Source organism: Mirounga angustirostris, unplaced genomic scaffold (genome assembly GCF_029215605.1).
Source record: "Mirounga angustirostris isolate CCGP_5_RB_7025 unplaced genomic scaffold, mMirAng1.0.hap1 SCAF_1, whole genome shotgun sequence".
Classification (NCBI taxonomy): Eukaryota; Metazoa; Chordata; class Mammalia; order Carnivora; family Phocidae; genus Mirounga; species Mirounga angustirostris.
Genome location: NW_026991709.1, coordinates 202,557,621 through 202,577,864, shown reverse-complemented (window position 1 = coordinate 202,577,864; position 20,244 = coordinate 202,557,621). Strand labels below are relative to the sequence as shown.

The following is a 20,244-nucleotide window of genomic DNA, read 5'->3' as shown; positions in this document are numbered from 1 at the left end:
CTGGAGGATTGGTGGGATAGTCCACACCCTTGCCCTGCCAGCATTGAGGAGCCACAGCCTGCCCTTCCTGCTGGCCAGCTCTATGTTCAGTCATGGTTCATTGTCCTTGGAGAGTAGTCTCAGCCCAGCTTTGGTCTCCCCATCTATATCATGGAGGTGATATGGGGCCTACCCATCTGAGGTTACAGAGAGGCCGGCACCCGCCAAGGCCTTTTGTATGCTGTGTGGCCTTGGGTGGGTGCCTGAACCTCTCTGTGCTTCAGTGTCCCCGTCTGTAAGATGGTGATAATAGTGGTATCCTCCTTTCCGTATTGCCCACCAGGAGGTGAGCTGGGAGCCACGTCTGTACACACCCTGGCCCACAGCCCTGCATGGGGGGTGCTCACTGCAGGGCAGGGAGGGGCAGAGGTAGTGTGAAGACAGCTTGCTGCTGGTGAGGGAAGTAGGGTCTGGGTGTCCACTTTTCTTTCTAGGCTTGAGAAGTGGCCAGAGTAGGGCAGGTTTGGGTTTGGAGGAGTGCTGCCACAGGGTCTTCCTGTCCATCAGCAGTGGCCAGGACCCTGTGTGTCCTAGGCTTAGTCAGAGGCTGGGGTGATGGCACAGGGCCTGGGCAGGAGGTCACAGCCTAGCTCGAGGGACACTGGGCTGACAGTGGCCCATGAAGAATGAGGCTGTGGAGGGCCACGGGGGGCTGAGGCGGGAGAGTGATGGGGTTTGATGTTGTTAGCTTACCCAGGTGGGAGGGTGGGCAGTGCCTGCAGAGTTCTGGCTGTGACCCAGTGGATATTTGGGGAATGCAGGGATCCATGTGGTTTGTCCCTGTCATAGAAAAGCAGGATGACCGAGTTGGCAGGGCCTGCCTGGAGTGGAGCCGGCACCAAGTGTGGCCACCCCACGCCAGGCTCTGTGGACACGGAATCTTGGGCGGGCTTCCGGGTAGGCTCGCCAGGGTCTCACTGTGAGGCTTGTGCTATGTGGAGGCAGACCCCAGCCACTGCTTCCAGCCCTGGGGAATTTACTTCTCGGGACGCCTGGGTGGCGCAGTTGGCTAAGTGTCTGACTCTTGCTCTCAGCTCAGGTCTTAATCTCAGGGTTATGAGTTCAAGCCCCGCGAAGCTTTACTTCTCTTACCATGCTGGGTCCTTGGTCCTTGGGAGGATTCAGGATGGTGCTTTCTTTCTTTCTTTTTTTTTTTTTTTTTAAAGATTTTATTTTATTTGAGAGAGAGAGAAATAGCATGAGAGAGGAGAGGGTCAGAGGGAGAAGCAGGCTCCCCGCCCAGCCGGGAGCCCGGTGTGGGACTTGATCCCAGGACTCCGGGATCATGATCTGAGCCGAAGGCAGTCGCTTAACCAGCTGAGCCACCAGGGGCCCCAGGATGGTTCTTTCAAGGTGGATGTGGGTTCCAGAACCTCTGCCTGCCTGCCTCGATGACCTTTCCACCCCCAGGCTCCCTGGCTGTCATGTGGGGGCTCTCAGGAGTTGCCAGCCCCAGGTGCCTGCAGGTGGCACTGTTACTTCCTGCTGGGAACTACCTGACATCCCCTCTCTTCTGTCACCCTGTCACTGCCTGGTGAGCCCAGACAGGCAGGAGCCAAGGACATACACGTAGGGAGATAGCTATGATGGTGATGGCATGAAGAAGGTGAAGTGAGCAAGTGTGGCCTGGGGCTCCTTTGCAGGACTCTGGGAGGGCATCTCTGTAGGCAACATGTTTCCAGGATGGACTCAGAGTGGGCTCTGGCCATTCCCACGCCTCCGGCTGGGTGGGAGGGAGCGGAGGAGACTCTGCCCCTGTCCATCGGCCTGGTGCACTTGCCCTCCTGGCACAGATCCACTCATGGGGTGCGCAGATAGGCCTTGGCGCTGGGCATCCTGTCTTAAATTATCGAAGAAGACGTGGGAAAAAAACAGCATGATGACCAGGAATGAGAAGTAAACAACCACTGATGGCATAGAGAGGGCCCAGGCTCGGTGGGGAGACATGGGATCTAGGGGCCCTGGCTGGATTTCTTCTCTCCCTTTCTAGGTCTTTGTCTCCTTCCCTCTGGGTGTCTGTCCTCCCCGTCTGGGTTTCTGTCCCTCACTCTCTGAGTCTTTGTTCCCCCCCTAGATGTCTGTTAGTGCTTTGGTGTCCTGGCCTGCTGGGACACTGCAGTGAGGACCTTCATCTGCTCCTGAGCTCCACGCTTGTCGACCCAGAAGCCCCATTCTTTTGTCTGCTCCCTTGGGAGCCCAGGGATCAAGCCCTTATCAGGAGGGATAGCCCCAGGAATGGGCTGTTGCCGCCTGAGGGGTGAGGAGGGCGGGGCGGCCTCTGGTGAGCAGTCCCCAGAGAAAGCACACTGACGTGAGCATGGGGGCTGCGGGCCAGCCTGAGCACTTGAGGGCCCGTGCAAGGTGCCAGAACATGGTGACTCTATCCTTTGGGCTGGGAGCACAGTACCCGGAGCTGTGAAATATTGTGGTAACCATGGCAACAGTAGCTGGGGGTGTCTGCCTTTGTGGGGCATATGGGACTCTGGCTCAGATGCACTTTTCCCCACGGAGCTGCGTGCCTAGGAGCCAGTGCTTTGGCCTTGGCAGTCAGCAGGTTGTGGTAGAGCAAGAAGTAGAAGCCAGTGCTGGAGCTGCTTGCAACTGTAGGGGCTGTGCTGGGCCTCAGTTTCCCTGTCTTGGAGGGGGATTCATGCGGTTGCATGTGAAGAACCACGCCTGGCATGTGCTCAGTCAGTGGGCCTGCCTTGTTAAGAGTCAGAGGTGGATAGGAGGGAGAAGGCAGAGAAATTTCCAGTGTGGCTGGAGGACAGGGGGTTGGGGGAGGGTGTTGTGTGAAATAGGGCAGAGAGGTGGACCAGCTGGCTGCCAGAGCTTCTCCAGCCCCCACCCCACCTCCGGGTTCTGTCTCCCTCTCTGGGTCTCTATCCCCCTTTTTCTGGGTCTCTGTCTACCCCCCTTTCCCGGTCTCCCTCCCCACTTCTTTCTGGGTCTCTGTCCCCTCTCTCCGGTGACGTGCGGCATCTTCCCTGCTGATGCACCCGGGACCCTCGGGTGGAGTGGCCTGGAGCTCCCTGGTACGACATCGGCCGGGGTGTGAGCCAACCAGCTGTGCGGCGCTGCTGCGCTCCATCGAGCCCCATGGACAATAAAACCAAAATTGGCTTTGAAAGTGGAAGTGCTCTCCGATTTGAGGGGAAGTGAGGGAATTTGCATGTCAGAACAGTATGTTAAAGGGGCAATACCGTCAGACTCTGTTCTGGCCCGAGCTTTGGGCTCCATGTGGGGGTGGGAAAGGATTTTACAAAACCCCAAAGAAATGTTTCCATGAAATTCTTTCTTGTTCTTGCCTTTCCCTTTTTTTTTTTTCCAACATTCCAGTGAAAAGAACTGTTCCGGGGCTTCAGATCTCTCCTGTAGGGTTGGGAAACCAACCATGGAGACCAGGGCCAGCAGCCAGATGAGGGCAGGAGTGGGGGAGCACCCACCCCACGAGGTGTCGCTTCCAGGGCAGCCCCCACCTCCACTGTGGGTCCCTGTCACTGGGGCACGGGGACCACAGTTGGTGTGGTCCTGCACTTCCTGTGGCTTTCCCCACTTGGCCATCTTATCTTGGGCTGGGTCCCCCTAAAACAGACCCTTAAACAAAGATTCCAGCCCATGGTGTATCTGGGGGTGACCCCATGAAGGACTGGTGTCGGAGGGGGAAGGAACCCACACCGGGGGTGCCAGCCAGGAGCTGGAGACAACGTGGGCAAAGGGCTTGGCCAGCTGAGGACCCCTAGGGGATTGTGGACGCCTTGCCACAGGTGGTCCACCTGGAGGGGTCTTTACCCTACCCAGTCCCACTTTATGTTAGCGTTGGTGTAGGGGAAACTCTAAGGGACACAGTGGCTGTGTCCCCATGTCCAGCACAGGCCTGGGCCTGGCCAGGGGTGCCTAATGACAGTAGTAGGGGATGCAGTATGGGAGTAGGGGGTCAGGACAGCCTTGAACCCAGGCCAGACCTGAGGGGGCACACGTAGCCCCTCCGAGGCCAGATCCAGGCCAAGGGTGCAGCTGGGGCGGCAATAAGCGGCCTCCAGAGACGTCCTGACCCGGCTGCTGACGCACTGGCTCCGATGACTCAGTGCGGGTGACCGTGGCTCGGGTGGCCGTCTAGAGACTCGGACAGGCTCAGGGCTGCCGCCGCCGCCTTCCTGGGGACCCGTGGCCCCGCCGTGCCGACCGCCCCCTGTCTGGGCTGGCCTGAGTAATGGGTCCTTCCCTTAGTCATCGGTCCCAGGCCTCAGCCCTCCCTCCTCCTCCTGCCCACCTCCGTCCAGCCAAGCCTGTCTGTCCTGGGGACTCCAGCCCCTGCCAGCTTCCTCCCTCCTTCCCTGAGCTCCTCAGAGGCTGTGAGGTGTGTGGGGGGGGCGTTGATGGGAGCTTCAGGGACAGCTGTACCATCTGTGAGATGAGAGGGGAAAATCAGCCTCGTAGGTACCATGAGCCTTGCCAGGGGCGTGAGGAGAAGGGCCTGGGGGAGGATGAGGTGTGTACAGAAAGGAGCCGTTTCCTCCCCACTCAGTGCATCTCAGGCCTCATACCCTGTGAGCAGCTGTGCGATGGGCTTGGTCGGGGGCTCTGGGCAAGGGGTGTCCTAACTCCTACAGAGGAGCATTTTCATGCTTCTGTGCTCAGCTGAAGGCCAGCCCTTTGTCAGAAGGTACAATAATTCTTTATACCCCTTTGGAAGGTTAGTTTAGTTGGTTTCTCATCTTTGGCCCCCAGAAACGGGATTTGGTGAATATCCTCCTGCGTCCATCATCTTGTACATGTAAGTATATCTCAGATAAATCCCAGAAGCAGACTTGCTGGATCAAGGATGTGAGACTTTAGAATTTTGCTAGGTCTCTTGAACTGCCTTCCTGGGGATTGTTCCACTTCACACTCCCACTGGGAACCGATGTGAGTGTCTACTCCCAGACAGCCAATGCTTCTGCTCACACGAGGGGTAAAGCCAGTCCCTTGCTGAGTGCACTTCTCTTATTGTGAGCCCTACTCACTCTTAGGTCTCTCCAGCCAGGTGTGTTTCCTTTCCTATGAATGATCAGCCCACATCCTTTGTGCATCTTTCTGTGAGATTGCTGGTTTTATATTGATTTTTTGGTGCTCTTTATATATGGAGGACCACAGTAGACGTATGTCCAGGGACCAGCCAGCACCAGAATGAAGTTTCCCCTAGTGTAAAATCTTCTTCTGGTGGAGGCATGCATGTGCATGCCAATCCCTGGAGCTTAGAGGAAGCACATGAAGTCCTTTGGCCCTGCCTCATAATCAGTCAGAAACTTGTAAGAAAAAAATGAAGCCAGCTGAAAGCAAAATGGCAAAGGCTGGGGTGTAGGAGGGGGCACACATGTACAAAATCTATGAGGCAAGTTGTCCACAGAGAGGCATCTGCCATGTGCCAGTGCTCTGTGAGTGGTTCCAAGCTTGAAGTTTCTAAGCACTTGGCCCCATTCAGGGGCATGTGGGTGGCTTGTATGGGTGGTGACAGGATGCGGCCCCTCTCTGGGCCGTGCCACCTCCTCAGCCCAAAGGGAAGCTGAGGGAAGTAGCTGCGGCCCCTCATTTACCAGGAGGTGATGGGGACGAGGGAGAAACTCATGGCAGCCCTATGACATCCATGCTTCTGCCTGCCTCTTTTGACAGCCAAGAAAGTGAAGACCCAGAGGACAAGAGTATGTGCTGAAGTAACAGAGCTGATGGATGGCAGAGCAGGGGTCGGAATCCTGCCCTCTACCTCTCATACCAGTAACCGGGTAGAGCCTGGTGGGGCAAGGGCCATGGTGTGGCCCTGGCAGGCTTCCTGGAGGAGCATGTCTCTCTCACTCACTGAGCTGCATCTTCCCACCTTTGGGGTCCTGGACCAACCTTGAGACACTCTGCTTAGGGCCAGGCTCTGGATGTGTGTGACTCTAATAGATCCTGATGATGAAGGTGGCATGTTGATGGTGTCTGTGTGTCACTTCTTACACCCTACAGCTTCATCAGTGTGGAGTGGGGTCTGTGGGGAGTGGCACTTCTGTCCCCAGGGCTGCCCATACCTGCCGAGTCTGAGTCTGAGTCTCGTTGTGGTCCCTGGTTATTCACCGCATGGTGAAGTTTGAGATGTGCCTCTTCTCCACTCCCTGGCCCTGGGAGGGAGGCCCTGAGGGGTCACACCAGCTGTCCCTGGCCTCTAGGCCTCTGTGCTCCACAGAGAAGTCGAATGCTGGCCCCAGGCAGGAGGGGCCTGTGGTGTGGGGGAAGGTGGTTCCCTGTGCTGTCTTGGTGCAGGTTGGGCCCCAGGTGGGGCTGCAGGGAGAGGGTGGGCTTCTCAGGGCAGGCCTTTTGTGGAAGCCAGGCCTTTGGGACCAACACCCAGGATGCAGCCAAGCCCTCTGCTCCAAGGGAGAGGCTGGGGTCACTGTCTAACTGTGGGGGTGGCAGGGCTGGGAACACCCCAACTTTCTGGCCTCTGCATATTTCTGCTCCAGGATCCTTTCCCCTCCCCAGCTGTGGGACACTCAGCACTGCAATGTGAAGCCGCTTCTGGATTATTTGGCCACTCTGGGCCTCCATTCCCCAGACTGTGCACCCAGTGAAGGCAGGGCCTCTCCATCTCTTTCGCTCTTGTGTCCCCACCCATGGGAAAGGGGCAGGAGGCTGACAATGCCAGTGAGGCAAGAGGAGGGCAGGGGGAGGGGGCTCAGACCTGAGCACCTCCAGGGTTCTTGGAGGCTCATGTAGCATATGGCCTTATCTTGGGCAGACTGGAGGCCTGTTGGGGGGTGTTGGTGGGAGGACACAGTGGGAGCCCGTCTGGAGATGTCCTGGTGGGGGCTGTACACTGGAGGGCAGCCCTGACCAGAGGATGGGCACACTTTGAAGCCCGAGGGTCCATGCCAGTGACATTCTCTTTGTGATCCACAGAACTTGAGTTCATTGTGGGAAACTGGAAGAGCAGAGACTTGAACTCCCAGCAGTGGCCTGGTCAGGCATGACGGGCTGGATGTAACAGTGGGAGGGGAACGGGGGCATGTGAGGTGGGCATCCCCTCCACCTGGCAGGGATAGGCGACCAGACCAAGCTAGAGACTTGGAGTCTTTCTGGGTCTCTGTGGCCTTCAGGGGGGCTGCATGCCAAATCTCCTGGGCAAACCCAGGCTCTGGCCACTGACACCCTGGCGTCCCAGCATTACCAGCCCAGGGGAGCACAGTGCTGAGTTCTGAAGCATGCGCTGCAGCCTCCCAGGGGTGGGAGGTCTGCCAAGTGCAGACCATGTCTCCCCTGCCATGTCCCGTGTCCCCCATGCCATGTCCCATGTCCCATTCCCCCCTCCCACACCAGGTCCCAGACCCTTGGGACCCTGAGTACCTTGCAGGCCTGTGGTCAGCACCCCAGGGCCCTACAGCTCCTCTGCCCCTTGGTTGGTTTGCCCCCCTTTCCTGAGGCTCTCGTGGAGGGGCCCCTGAGGCCGGTGGCCTGTGCAGGTCAGGGACCTCCAGTTGGCAGCAGCTGCATTGATTGAGCACCGACAGTATGCCCTGTGCTTGGCATCAGCTCTTTTATCCCCAGTATTGTTTTGGGAGCTGCTGGACAGTGAGGGCTGAGGAGCCTTCTTTCTTGGAAAGACCAGTGCCCACATTCCTGACCCTCATTTGTGGGCAGGCATCAGTCCCAGGAATGGGAAAGCAAGTTCCAGAGAGCTGGAGGCCGTGGGGAGAGAGCAGAGGACTTGGCCTTGGCCTGGGGTGGGTGAGGCATGGGCTGGGAGAGTCCTGGTGGGGGTTCTTGACCCCACAGTGGCCTGACCCTAGAAGTGATGGCATTGTTCCCTCCCGTTGTGTTCAGGGGGTGAAGTGATGTATTAGGGCCTCCTACACCATTCATTCTTTAATATAGTCAACAAGTTTTCCAAGATGAAACAGCAGAGGGGACAGTGGTGCTGGAGGGGAGGGGATGTGGGGGTGAGCAGGGCAAGGGGAAATGGACCACAGAAATCCTCATACACTGTGAGGGTGCTGGTGGTCATGGCGGGGTTTTATGCAGGGCCTGAGAAAGCTCAGATATCCTTTTGTTTAATCTTACTTTTTTAATTTGATGTGAAATTCACATAACATAAAATCTACCATTTTAAAGTGAACAATTCAGTAGCATTTAGTGCATTTACAGTGTTGTGCACACATCAAGTTCCAGAACATTTCCCTCACCCCCAAATGAGACCCCGTGCCCATTAGCTGTCACTCCCCACCCTCTTTCCACAGCCTGGCAACCACGAATCTGCTTTCTGTCTCTATGGATTTGCTTGTTCGGGACATTTCATATAAAAGGAATCATATAATTTATGACCTTGTGTGACTGGCTTCTTTCACTCAGTGTGGTATTTTTGAGGTTCATTCACGTTGTAGCATGAATCAGCTTCATTCCTTTTTATGACTGAGTACTATTCCATTGTGTGGATGACCACATTGTGTTTATCCATTTACCCTTTGGTGGACATTTGGGTTGTTTTCACCTCTTCTCTTTTTTTAAAACTTCATTGTTTGTTCTAAGACGACCTTTGCCTCCAGAACGTTTATTTTGAGGTACAGCAATCTCTGTTTAACTTGTCTCCATCCCCCCATTAAACTACCCCCATAGGCAAACCCATCCTCTTAGGGTAGATATTCTTGGTTTTGTGGCTTCCCCACAGTTTGCTGTGCCCCACCCCCTGCCTGCTTCATTGGCCATGACAGACAGGAGGATCCCACCCGCTCTGTCACATCCTGGGCCTGGGTTCAAATCCCGCTATGTTGTCTTACAGCTCTGGGACTATGGACAAGCTACTTACTGTGTCCCTATCCCTGGAAAGTAGGACCAATGGGCCTTTCCCCTCCACTGGGCAGTCACCAAGTAGAGCCCAGAGCCAAAGTCTTTGGAAAATGACTTTGTGGTCAAGTGGCTGCCCTCCCCTGGGGTGTTGAGCACAAGGAGCTCACTGGGCAGGTGTCAGAGTAGCTGGGCCTCCAAGAAGGTTGGCCTCTCCTGGCCTGTGACACCCCCAGCCCTGGAAGAGCTGCCCTGGAAGCCGTAGTTTCCTCCCTGTTGCCCGCACTGGGGCTCCGTGCCAGCACCTTCATCCCACCCCCACCCTCTGCAGGGGACAGAAGAGGGCTTTGCCCTCTGGGGCAGCTTGCTAGGGAATGGGGGACAGTGATGTGATGTGGAGAGTTGGTCTGTCCACACTGTGGAATATTACTCAGCCACAAAAAGAAGAAGTGAAGCATTGATTCATGCTACAACATGGATGAACCTCACAAACATGTGGAGCGAGAGAAGCCCGACCAAAAGGCCTCACAGTGCGTGATTCCATTTACATGAAGTGTCTAGAAGAAGCAAATCCGGAGACAGAAGACAGATTGGTGGTTGCCAGGGGCTGGAGGAGGGGGGTGAAGAGGGACTGCTGATGGGAGTGGGGTCTTATTTTGGGTGGGGGATGAAGATGTTCTGGAACTAGCTAGAGGTGATGGTTGCACAACGTTGTGTATGTACTAAATGTCACTGAATTGTTCACTTTAAAATGGTGAATTCGATGTTATGTGAATCTTAGCTCAATTAAAAACCAAAATGGGCATTAGAGCCTCCTCAGGCCCTAGGAGAAACCCTGCCCCTTTCACAGGTGGCAAATGGAAGCCGGAGAGGCGGTGTCCTTTGCCAAGGCCAGTTGCCAGGCAGGTGGCCAATGCGATGGGGACCCAGATTTTGTTTCTGCTTCTCCAGAGCTGGTTCTGGCGATTTTGCCTGCGCCGGGGGCAGCTTCAGAGCCCAGGTGAGCCAGCCCAGTGTCCCTGGGCAGAGACTAGACAGACCTGAGGCCTCTGAGCTCAGCCCCCACTTCTGCTCTCCTGCAGCATGGCTGACAAAAATGGAGCTCTCAAGTGCACCTTCTCGGCGCCCGGCCATAGCACCAGCCTCCTGCAGGGTCTTGCTGCCCTCCGTGCCCAGGGCCAGCTGCTGGACGTTGTACTCACCATCAACAGAGAGACCTTCCATGCACACAAGGTGGTCCTGGCCGCCTGCAGCGACTACTTCAGGTGAGCACAGGTCTTGGGGGATAGGCCGAAGAGTGCCCACCCAACTAAGAGGGAGTGATCTCAGCGCCAGCCAGCCAGCCAGCCAGCCAGGATGGCTCTGAGGGAAAGTGGCTGGTACTGGCCACACATTCAGTAAACCTGGAGCTTTTTCTAGGTTTGTAACTTTCTCAAACTTTTGGGGGATATGGTGCAGGCAAGCAGAACATGCCTGGGGGATAGCATGGCCAGTGGGCACCCCATTAGCAGCTTCTGCCCTGGGGGAGTGGCAGGGCTTGGCCTTGTTTTCATTCTGTCTTTATTTGACACCTGTGTGTACCAGGCCCTGTGCTTGGCCTCGGGGATCCAGCAGAGACAGGACCGACACAAGTCTCTGCCCCCATAGGTTCCTGTACTCAGGCTAGGGAATAGGAGGGATGCCCAGATGGGTGTCCCCATGCGTGCCAGGCTGTGTCATAGTCCCCTCATGACAGGTGAGGCCTTTCTGGGTGTACTGGTCAGTCTGCTGCGAGAGCCCTTTCCTAAAATCCCCTTCCCTGTGCAGGGTTGTGTGTGGGGGGTGAGGGCCCCTTGGAACAGGGCTAGGGCCGTTCTCACCAGCTGGGGGCTGTCACGGGCGGAGGACAGTCTCCCTCATTTCCTCAGTGACCAGCTGGCCATTTCCTCCTGCCAGGCTGTGACCCTGCCAGGGAGAGCTGGGGTGCTGTCCTGGGGGTGGTGCTCTGGCCCCGCTTTGCCAGGGGTGGCAGGAGTGCCCCTGCACACTGTCTCGCAGAGCCTCAGCTTAGCTGTGTTCCGAGGGCTGCACGGTCCTCGAGGCTAGGGTGGCAAGGCTGGGATGGCTTGCCTGGTGCGCCCCCCAGCTGCCCGCCCCCCAGGCTCAACAAGGCTGTTCTGGGGAGCCAGAGCAGCCAAGCCATCTGGGGCGCCGTTTCTATTTTTATTCTGGATTTGGGGACGGGTGGGCCGGCCCAGCCAGAAATGCCCTTTAAAGGCTCCTCTGCGCTGGCACTGCAGCCGGCAAGGCCTTAAAAGGCAAAGCTCCCTCCCGTCGCCGTGGCTGCCTCTGCCTTCGATGGGCTGATGGGACTCGTGGGGACAAGAAGGGGCAGGGTCCGGGGGGCTGCCCGAGCCTTGCTCCTAGAAGGCTCCATGGTGCTGCTGCTCAGTGTTGGGCACTTGTTAGTTGGTGACCCCACAGCAGCACCAAGCTCAGCTGTCCCCACTGTGGGACCTGAGCCCAGGCCACACTGGGTGTGTGACTGGGGGACAGGCATCTCTTGGATGAATGGATGAGGGAAGTTCCTTCTCCTTGGTCAGCCGTCACAATGTGTGCTTGCCTCGTGAGAGGAACCTCTTATGAACTCCCAGAGGGTGCTGGGGTTCTTGCCCCTCTTCCTGATGGGGGCTCCCCAAGGGCCATGGGGTGCTGTGACCCAGGTCCTGTTTTTCTTACTGGTGCTCACATTAGCGCCACTTTCCAGAGCAGGACAGAAAGGCTGACAGCTAGTGTCACTCACTGGGGGTGGGGGGTGTCTCACAGTGGACTAGGCCTCCTGTGGGCCATTCTTGGAGGGCTTTCCTGATTGTCTGGAGATGACAGTGACTTTGGCAGGGCCTCCTAGTGGGTGCTCTGACCTGGGGACCCTCACCCTCTCCCCATCCCTGTGTGGTAGGACTGAGACTCGGGCTCGGGAAGGTGGAGCCACCTGCCCACGTGTGCCTGCTGGTGAGGGGCTCGGCTCTGAGAACCATGGTACATGGTGTTCTTGGGGTCCCCACCTTGTCTCCTGAGCCTGCCGTGTGTGTGGTCTTACAGGGCTGGGTGCCAAAGTGGGGCTGGCGCCTGTCTCATGGCCAAAGTCAACGTTTGGCCTCTTCCTGCCACCTGTATCTGCCCTGCCATGAGTGGTCCCCCGGCCCCTCCCTCTGAGGCAGGGGGGGTCCCAGCACTCCACACCTCTGGGTAGGGTGGACGTGGCCCCATGCGGAGGGGCAGAGTGGGGAGCTGATGTTTGTAGGAAGACACAAGGCTTGGGTGGATTAAAAATCTTTTATTTTTTTAACATGTCTTTAATGAGCATCTGACCTCTTTCCCCTGGTTGGCTGTGCCTTGCTCATGGTGTCCAGGGGCCAGGCTATTCCTGGGTGGCCATGAGGCCCCTTGGCTGCCCCGAGCCCACATGCTGTGTTTCTGAACTTCAGGGCCATGTTCACGGGTGGCATGAGGGAGGCGAGCCAGGACATCATCGAGCTGAAGGGTGTGTCCGCCCGTGGCCTGCGGCACATCATTGACTTTGCCTACAGTGCCGAGGTGACGCTGGACCTGGACTGCGTGCAGGACGTGCTGGGTGCGGCCGTGTTCCTGCAGATGCTTCCCGTGGTGGAGCTGTGCGAGGAGTTTCTTAAGGCCGCCATGAGTGTAGAGACCTGTCTGAACATCGGCCACATGGCCACCACCTTCAGCCTGGCCTCACTCAAGGAGTCCGTGGATGCCTTCACCTTCCAGCACTTCCTGCAGATCGCGGAGGAGGAGGACTTCCTGCACCTCCCGCTGGAGCGCCTGGTCTTCTTCCTGCAGAGCAATCGGCTGCAGAGCTGTGCCGAGATTGACCTGTTCCACGCGGCGGTCCGCTGGCTGCAGCACGACCCGGCCCGGCGGCCGCGTGCCAGCCACGTGCTCTGCCACATCCGCTTCCCGCTCATGCGGTCGTCAGACCTGGTGGACAGCGTGCAGACGCTGGACATCATGCTGGAGGATGTGCTGTGTCGGCAGTACCTGCTGGAGGCCTTCAACTACCAGGTGCTCCCCTTCCGGCAGCACGAGATGCAGTCCCCGCGCACGGTCGTGCGCTCCGACGTGCCCTCCCTGGTCGCCTTCGGTGGCACGCCCTATACCGACAGCGACCGCTCTGTCAGCAGTAAGGTGTACCAGCTGCCCGAGCCCGGCGCCCGCCACTTCCGGGAGCTCACCGAGATGGAGGTGGGCTGCAGCCACACGTGCGTGGCCGTCCTGGACAACTTCGTGTACGTGGCCGGGGGCCAGCACCTGCAGTACCGCAGCGGCGAGGGTGCGGTGGATGCCTGCTACCGCTACGACCCCCACCTGAACCGCTGGCTGCGCCTGCAGGCCATGCAGGAGAGCCGCATCCAGTTCCAGCTGAACGTGCTGTGCGGCATGGTGTACGCCACGGGCGGCCGCAACCGGGCCGGCAGCCTGGCCTCGGTCGAGCGGTACTGCCCGCGGCGCAACGAGTGGGGCTACGCCTGCTCTCTGAAGCGCCGCACCTGGGGCCACGCGGGCGCCTCGGTGGGGGGCCGCCTCTACATCTCCGGCGGCTACGGCATCTCCGTGGAGGACAAGAAGGCACTGCACTGCTACGACCCTGCCGCCGACCAGTGGGAGTTCAAGGCACCCATGAGCGAGCCCCGCGTGCTTCATGCCATGGTGGGGGCCGGCGGCCGCATCTATGCCCTCGGTGGCCGCATGGACCACGTGGACCGCTGCTTTGACGTGCTGGCGGTGGAGTACTACGTGCCCGAGACGGACCAGTGGACCAGCGTGAGCCCCATGAGGGCTGGCCAGTCGGAGGCTGGCTGCTGCCTGCTGGATAGGAAGATCTATATCGTGGGGGGCTACAACTGGCGCCTCAACAATGTGACGGGCATCGTGCAGGTATACAACACAGAGACGGACGAGTGGGAGCGCGACCTGCACTTCCCAGAGTCCTTCGCGGGCATCGCCTGTGCCCCTGTCCTGCTGCCCCAGTCAGGGACCAGGAGGTAGCCCCTGGGACCCCTGGGACCCCTGGGACCCGGCCTAGCCTCAGGCTGTCTCTGCGAGGGGCGTGGTGAGCGCACACTGGGGCCGAGAACCACAGAACCACCCCGGGCCCATGGGCTGACGTCTCGGTGCCTGTTGTGTTGATGAGGTCCCCTTCTGGGGTCCCTCCTTCCTTCCCAGAGTAGGTCCTGGCTTCGTGCACCCCGAGGGAGCCTGCCACCGATGAGGCTGCCGTGGCGGCAGAGTCACTCCCAAGGAGGTTTCCTCTCCTGCCCCACATCCCTGCTCACGGAGGGAATCAGGGTCTCCTTTGAGGTGTGGTTGTGTGGCTTTGTCCCACTTCTCTCCTCCCCTAGCTTGGCGGCCTCAGACATTCCGATGCGAGCTCGTTAACGTCGATCCCCAAATCCATGGTTTGTGCCCTGCCCCCCTCCCAAGTTTCCTGCACCATCTATTTTTTAAAATAAACACCACCCCCAAACTCTGTAACATATGGACCTCCAGGAGCTGGTGAGGTGGCAGGGAAGCACCCAGCTCAGGGTTGACCTCAAGGGTGGGCATATTTCTGCCTCCAATAAGCCCAGGCTGCTGGGGTGGGAGGGTGGCCTTGGAGGAGAGTCTCATACTTGCCTCCATGCCGGTCTTCGGTCCCAGTACCTTCGGTGTGTGCGGTTGTCCACTTTCAGAAGGAAAAAACACAGCCAGCTCTCAGAGACTGTCCTCATAGTCAGCCAGCCTTCCATTTGGCGCTGGGCGTCTTGTGGGGCCTTGATGAGGAGCGGGCCGAGATGCCCCCGTTCCTGTCCTCACCCCCTGGTTCAAGGGTGACACCTGCTTTAGAACTCACAGTGTGTCTGCATTCCTACGAGTCTCATGATTTTTATCTCTCTCCCTTTCTCCAGCCCTCCACTCCCGCCTTGTCCCGTGTTCAGGTTGTCCTGCCACCAGGCCTGGGCCCCTTTAGCAGGGGAAGTCAGGTGGGTGGTGCGGCCTCTTCCCTTCAAGGGCTTTGCAGCATCTCCGGCCACATTTGTTTTGGTGTCAAACCTCTAAAGCTGTTTATTATTATTATTTTTTTGGGGGGGGGGTTCTGGTTTGCTTTTTTTTAAGACACTGGCATTGCTGTCTTATAAATGGGATTTGTACCCTCGGGGCAACTTTAAAGTGTCTCTTCTGCTGCTAATGGATGATTGATGTCGTGTCTCTGTGACCCACTCACCGTGTAAAGAATTAACCTCATATCTTAGCAGATGTCGTCTCCTAATATTTTCCTTCATTTAATAAAAATGTTATGGTGAAAAGATGGAGCAGGCCCAGCGCTGAGCTTGTGGGGCCTGATGGGTCACAGATTCCTCATGTCCTCTATGTGGTTAGGGACTCCCCTCCCCTCTTTGCCCTTTTCTAGCATTGCAGAGGAGCTGGAAGGGGGGCTGGCCTTTGGCTCCGGGGTGTGGGGCAGTGAGAAGTGTGACCAGAACTTCCACCGGGTGCCAGGAAGACAGGGCAAATCTGCCCTGGGCTGGGTGGCCTTCGGAGAGACTCTCTCCAGGTTGTTCCATGGGCCTGGTGGCTTGGCCCTTTGCCACCAGACAGCCCCCAGCTCCTGGCAGGTTGTTTCCATCTGCTCAGTCCTGGGGTGTGCGATTGGGGAGCTGGGGAGCCCCTCTCCCTGGAGGCCATGATGGGGGAGACACAGGGCAGGTCCTAAAGGAAGCATGAAGTCATCTCCATTCCGTATGGGCCTAAGAGCTCTGTGAATGGCCCCCAACCCCTGCTTTCATGGCTGGCCTCACCACGAACCGGGCTGTATGTTGGTGGAGAAAGCCTGCTGTTCACAGACAGTTTTCTGAGAGGAGAGGCGTCCAGGATCCCCCTCAAAATGCACCCGCAGGCCTGGTGCTCCTGTGCAGCAGCCACTGGGGCCCCAGAGCGAGGCCGGATGTGTGGGTGGGGGGCAGCGTTGAAATAAAAACTTGGTTGGGAACCAGGAAGGAACCCATGCTGCCAGGGGCATTGAAACGAAAGCAGCAGCCCTTGGGGACTTACCAGAACATTCCAGTCCCTTTTTACCCCCCCCAACCTGAGCTCCCCCAAGGAGAACCCTTCCCTGCTAGAGGCATGGCCCCTAAGGGGGGGGGCAGTGAGAATCTTTTGCCAGCTGCAAGTCCCCCCAGATCAGCTCACACCTCAGAACATCTTGTCCCCAATGAGCTGGCAGGGGTGCCGGCGCAGGGGGTGGGGTTGGGGGGGCGCTGCCGTATCTAACCGGGTCGATTGTGCATAACCGTCTGGGCTGGTTCATGGAATGTTCTCAGGGGCCCCCTGCCCCTCCCTCTTCACCCGCCCCCCCCAGAAGAAAGGAAAATTATTTTTCGTATTGTAAACTTTAAACACGAAAAAGCTGTTTTTAATTTAGCAGAAACTGGCTTGAATCTTCAGTTTGTGAACGTTTGTGTCCTTCAGAGAAAGGCGGAACATGCATTTGCACACACATGCTTACACAAATGCACGCACATGCGTAAGCTCACATGCACACCTGCACTCACGCATTGTGACATGCACACTCACATGGGGACACTGGTGCTCACACGTAGCCTTGCTTGCATGCTCAACGACGTGCTCACGTGCTTGCTCACACAAACACAATCACACTCGGGCGCCTGGGTGGCTCAGATGGTTAAGCATCTGCCCAGGACCCTCATGATCTCAGGGTCCTGGGATCGAGCCCCGCATCGGGCTCCCTGCTCTGTGGGAAGCCTGCTTCTCCCTCTCCCACTCCCCCTGCTTGTGTTCCCTCTCTCGCTGTCTCTCTCTCTGTCAAATAAAAAAAACCCTTAAAACACACACACACACACACACACAATCACACTCACCCTTGGACCAGCCTGGGCCTCTCTACTTAGCACCCTGAAGGGGTCTGGAGCCTGTCACCTCATCTCCTCCATTCACCTTTCACCCAGGGCGGCTTGGGCCATGAATGGCCAGCCACTGCGTGTAGGGACTGAGCTTGGGGAAAGCCTGTGTGCTTCCAGATGGCCTGCTTCCCCACCAAGGCCCTGGATGCGGCCGGCAGGAGCCTCCCTCCACACCTGGGCTCAGGCTGTGGGAAAACACTGTCTCCCGGGACAGTGGGATTCAGGCCCGCTAGAGGCAGGCCAAGTGTGACTTCTGGGGCCTCGCAGCAAGCTAGGCCAAAGGGGCCTCTGGGGAGCTGTGTGAGGTGGGAATCTGCCCCGGACCTGGCCAGCTTGGAAACCTGCCCCTGGCTTTGTCTCCAAGAACGTAGCTCCTTCTCCTGTGTTCTCACAGGCCCCGAGATTTTGCTTCTCATGGTGGAGACTCGGTGGTTGGGTTTTATTAGGGGCACCTGGCCTCGGAGGCACAGTCCGAATGTTTACCGCACAGACGAGAGGTCCTGGGGTGGGGAGGTGGGAGCAGAGCCACACCCACTCCAGTGTCCATGGGTACCATCTGTCTGTGGACCCCAAGGGCAAGAGGGCCATGAAGCCGCACTCCTGCCTACAGCAAGGCGCAGCTTACATCTTGTGGCTGACCCTGCTTATTGCCATCCCGGCTGCCATTTCTCCCTCCTCACCAACAGAGCCCTGATTTGGAGCCAGCAGCAGCGTGCCCAGCCTTGGGGGTTAATTTAGGATTTGGCTGAGCCATTCTTGGCTACGCCTTTGGCCGGGGTTGTTTTTGATTTGGGCGCATTTCCCAGATCTGGCCAGCAAGCTTTAAGGGGAGGTCTGGGGTGGGGGTTTCTGGACACAAGAGAGGCCTTATTGCCCCCTTTCTTCCCTTACTGCTTCCTGTGAGGACACGATGCCAGGAACTTCTGCAGCCATCTTGTGGCCATGAGGAGCAAGTTAAGCGAGGTGCAGCGATGCCTCCTCCCAAGTGCTGAAATCACAGAGCCACCTGTCCCACCCTGGAACCTCTGACCTCCAGACTCCTTTTTATGAGAAATCACAATGCCTGTGTTGCTTAAGATACTAGTGGTTAGATAGTCTGATACTTGTAACTCAAAACAGTTTCAAAATTATATTATAAATGTAACATGCTGGGGATTGCCCATCTTATATAAGCCAGGGTTTTTATTGCAAGCAACAGAAACTGCCTCAGGCTGATTTAAATGGCAAAAATGTGCATTGGAAGCCTGTTCATTTCCTCACAAAAGTGGCAGGAAGGCTGGAAAACCAGGCTCAGAAAACAGTAGAAACCAAGGAGGCGAGGCAGCCAGGGCGATCAGCTGAAATCATGCCGGGGAACTGGTGGGTGGGGACACTTCTGCCATCACCATGGAATCCAGATGCCTCAACTGGCACTGCCACCTGCCCTTGGCACTCAGCCATAGCTGCCCCTGAAAACCAGATGCCCCTGTCTTGTCTCGATGCTACTTCTTTGCACCACTTGTTCCGGAGCGCAAACATCCTGTTGGCCTGGCCCATGTCCTGTGTCAATGCCCTAGCTGCCTGGGGAGTGGGGAGAAGGGGTACCTCAGTGTGTGTTGCTATTGCTGGGTAACAAACAGCCCCAAGTCTCAATGGCAGGCAAAAACGGATGTTTGTTTTCTCATGTGTCTGTGACTCAGCTGGAGGGTGCTTGTTCTGGGCTGCCCTCGGCTGGGCATGCTCTGCCTCCTGGTGCAAGGCTGTGGAGTAGCCGGAAGTCTCAGATCCACCTGTCTCAGCCTCGGACTAGCAGCTGGCCGACATGCTCTACAGAGCCACCAGAGGACAAGCAGAATCATGCGAGCCTTCTAAGGTCCCAAACTGGAAACCATATGCTGTCTCTTCTGCCCATATGCCTTTGGCCAAAGCAGATGACAGGTCCAGAATCAGGGCTGGGGACATATCCTCAAACTTAAGAAGGAAGACCTACATAGGAGTGTTGCAAAGGGCAGGACACAGGAACAGAGGGGGATTGAGGCCCATCGTTTGATCAGTCATACCAGTGGCTTTAAAGCTTCTGTTATCAGTGGGGCCACCTTGACATTGTGGGGACTCCCCAGACTTGGAAGGGGACTCAGACGCTGGGCCACCAAAAGGAAAAGCCTGCTCCATGGCTTCTGCAGCCAGTCTACCCCCTGGTGGCCAGTCCTCTTTTCTGTCATGTAGGTTGGGCCTATAAGTGTCCTGGGCTTTTGGGCTGCAGGGAAGGGGTCTGTGTGGGGAGTTCAGTTGGTGTGTTCAAGTCTCAGGGCACCGTGGTGTCATTGGAAGGCCTATCCCAAACATCCCCTCAGCATGGGTGGTTGCCAGGGAGGCACTTGACTGTAGGCGCTGCCCCTGTCCTGCCTTCCCATAAAGCCGTCCCCTGGGCCCCTGCCCCCTCAGTTCCAGCTTCTTGCTACCCTCTTTGGCAGCCCTGCCTTATCCCCCCCCTTTCACCTACACTCAGCCTGGGATGGGGGGCACAAGGGGCCTAGGTCCTCAGTGAACCCCTTCCTATTCCATGGTAAAGGGTGAGTTCCATGCCTGGCCATTTCTGGCTTCCTTCAGGTTCTCCCCTTTTGCTTCGTAATCAAACCTGGCTCTTGCTTTGCCGTTCAAAACTTTGATGAGGGCCTGGTTTGGAAGTCAAAGATGGGCCCTGGATGGTTTTCCTCTTTGCCTTCCTGCTCCGATGGCCTGAATTCACCTCTATGCGATATGGGTACCCCGGATTGACTAAGATTCCATATAAGGCAGTGCAGAAAAGCAAGGCATGAAAACTAACCTCTCGAGGTAGGGTTTTCTTCCCTAACAGTTATTGAATGCTTGTGAGGAAGCAGGCACTGAGCTAAGTGCTTTACATGTGTTATCTATTTAATCTTCCCAAGAGCCTGCAACGAGGAGTACCGCCGTCCGCATTTAACACAGGGCAGCCTGGCTCAGAGAGAAGTCACTTTTCTGTTGTCAAACAGGTGGAGAATTGGCAAGGGCTGGACCACAAAGGAATGCTCAGGAGTTTAGGTTTGTTTTATTATTATTATTTTTTAAGATTTATTCAAGTAATCTCTACACTTAATGTGGGGCTCAAACCCACGACCCCGAGACCCAAGAGTCGTGTGTTCCTCCGACTGAGCCAGTCAGGTGCCCCAGGAGTTTAGGTTTTAATTTAGCTTGTATGCTGAGGAATGCTATGGCCTGGATGCAGAGGAAGGGCATTCTAGGCAGGGAGACAGCCTGTGGCAGAATGCAGCAAGGCTGGAGTGGCGGACGTGAGAAAGGGAAGAGTGGGAGATGATGCTGGGGAAGCTGGCCAGGAACAAATGGAGCTAGGCAGGACTATGAAGCAGAGGAGAGAAAACCGTATCCTGCAGGCAGCAGGAAGTGCCTTAAAGGGACTCACTTCTTAGCTCACACTTGGATGTGGTGTGTA

The 20,244-nt window shown here is 57.0% G+C and overlaps 1 protein-coding gene across 1 annotated transcript in view; it reads left to right on the top strand.

Annotated features, from left to right (window-relative positions):
• KLHL26 (kelch like family member 26) overlaps positions 1-15,181 on the top strand; it is a 28,362-nt gene extending 13,181 nt beyond the window's left edge. Inside the window, exons 2-3 of the mRNA XM_045862679.3 lie at positions 9,915-10,097; positions 12,300-15,181. Of these exons, the coding sequence (XP_045718635.1) occupies positions 9,915-10,097; positions 12,300-13,881 (1,765 nt within the window). The 3' untranslated portion in view covers positions 13,882-15,181. The remainder of the gene's footprint in view (positions 1-9,914; positions 10,098-12,299) is intronic.
• The last annotated feature ends 5,063 nt before the right edge of the window (positions 15,182-20,244 follow it).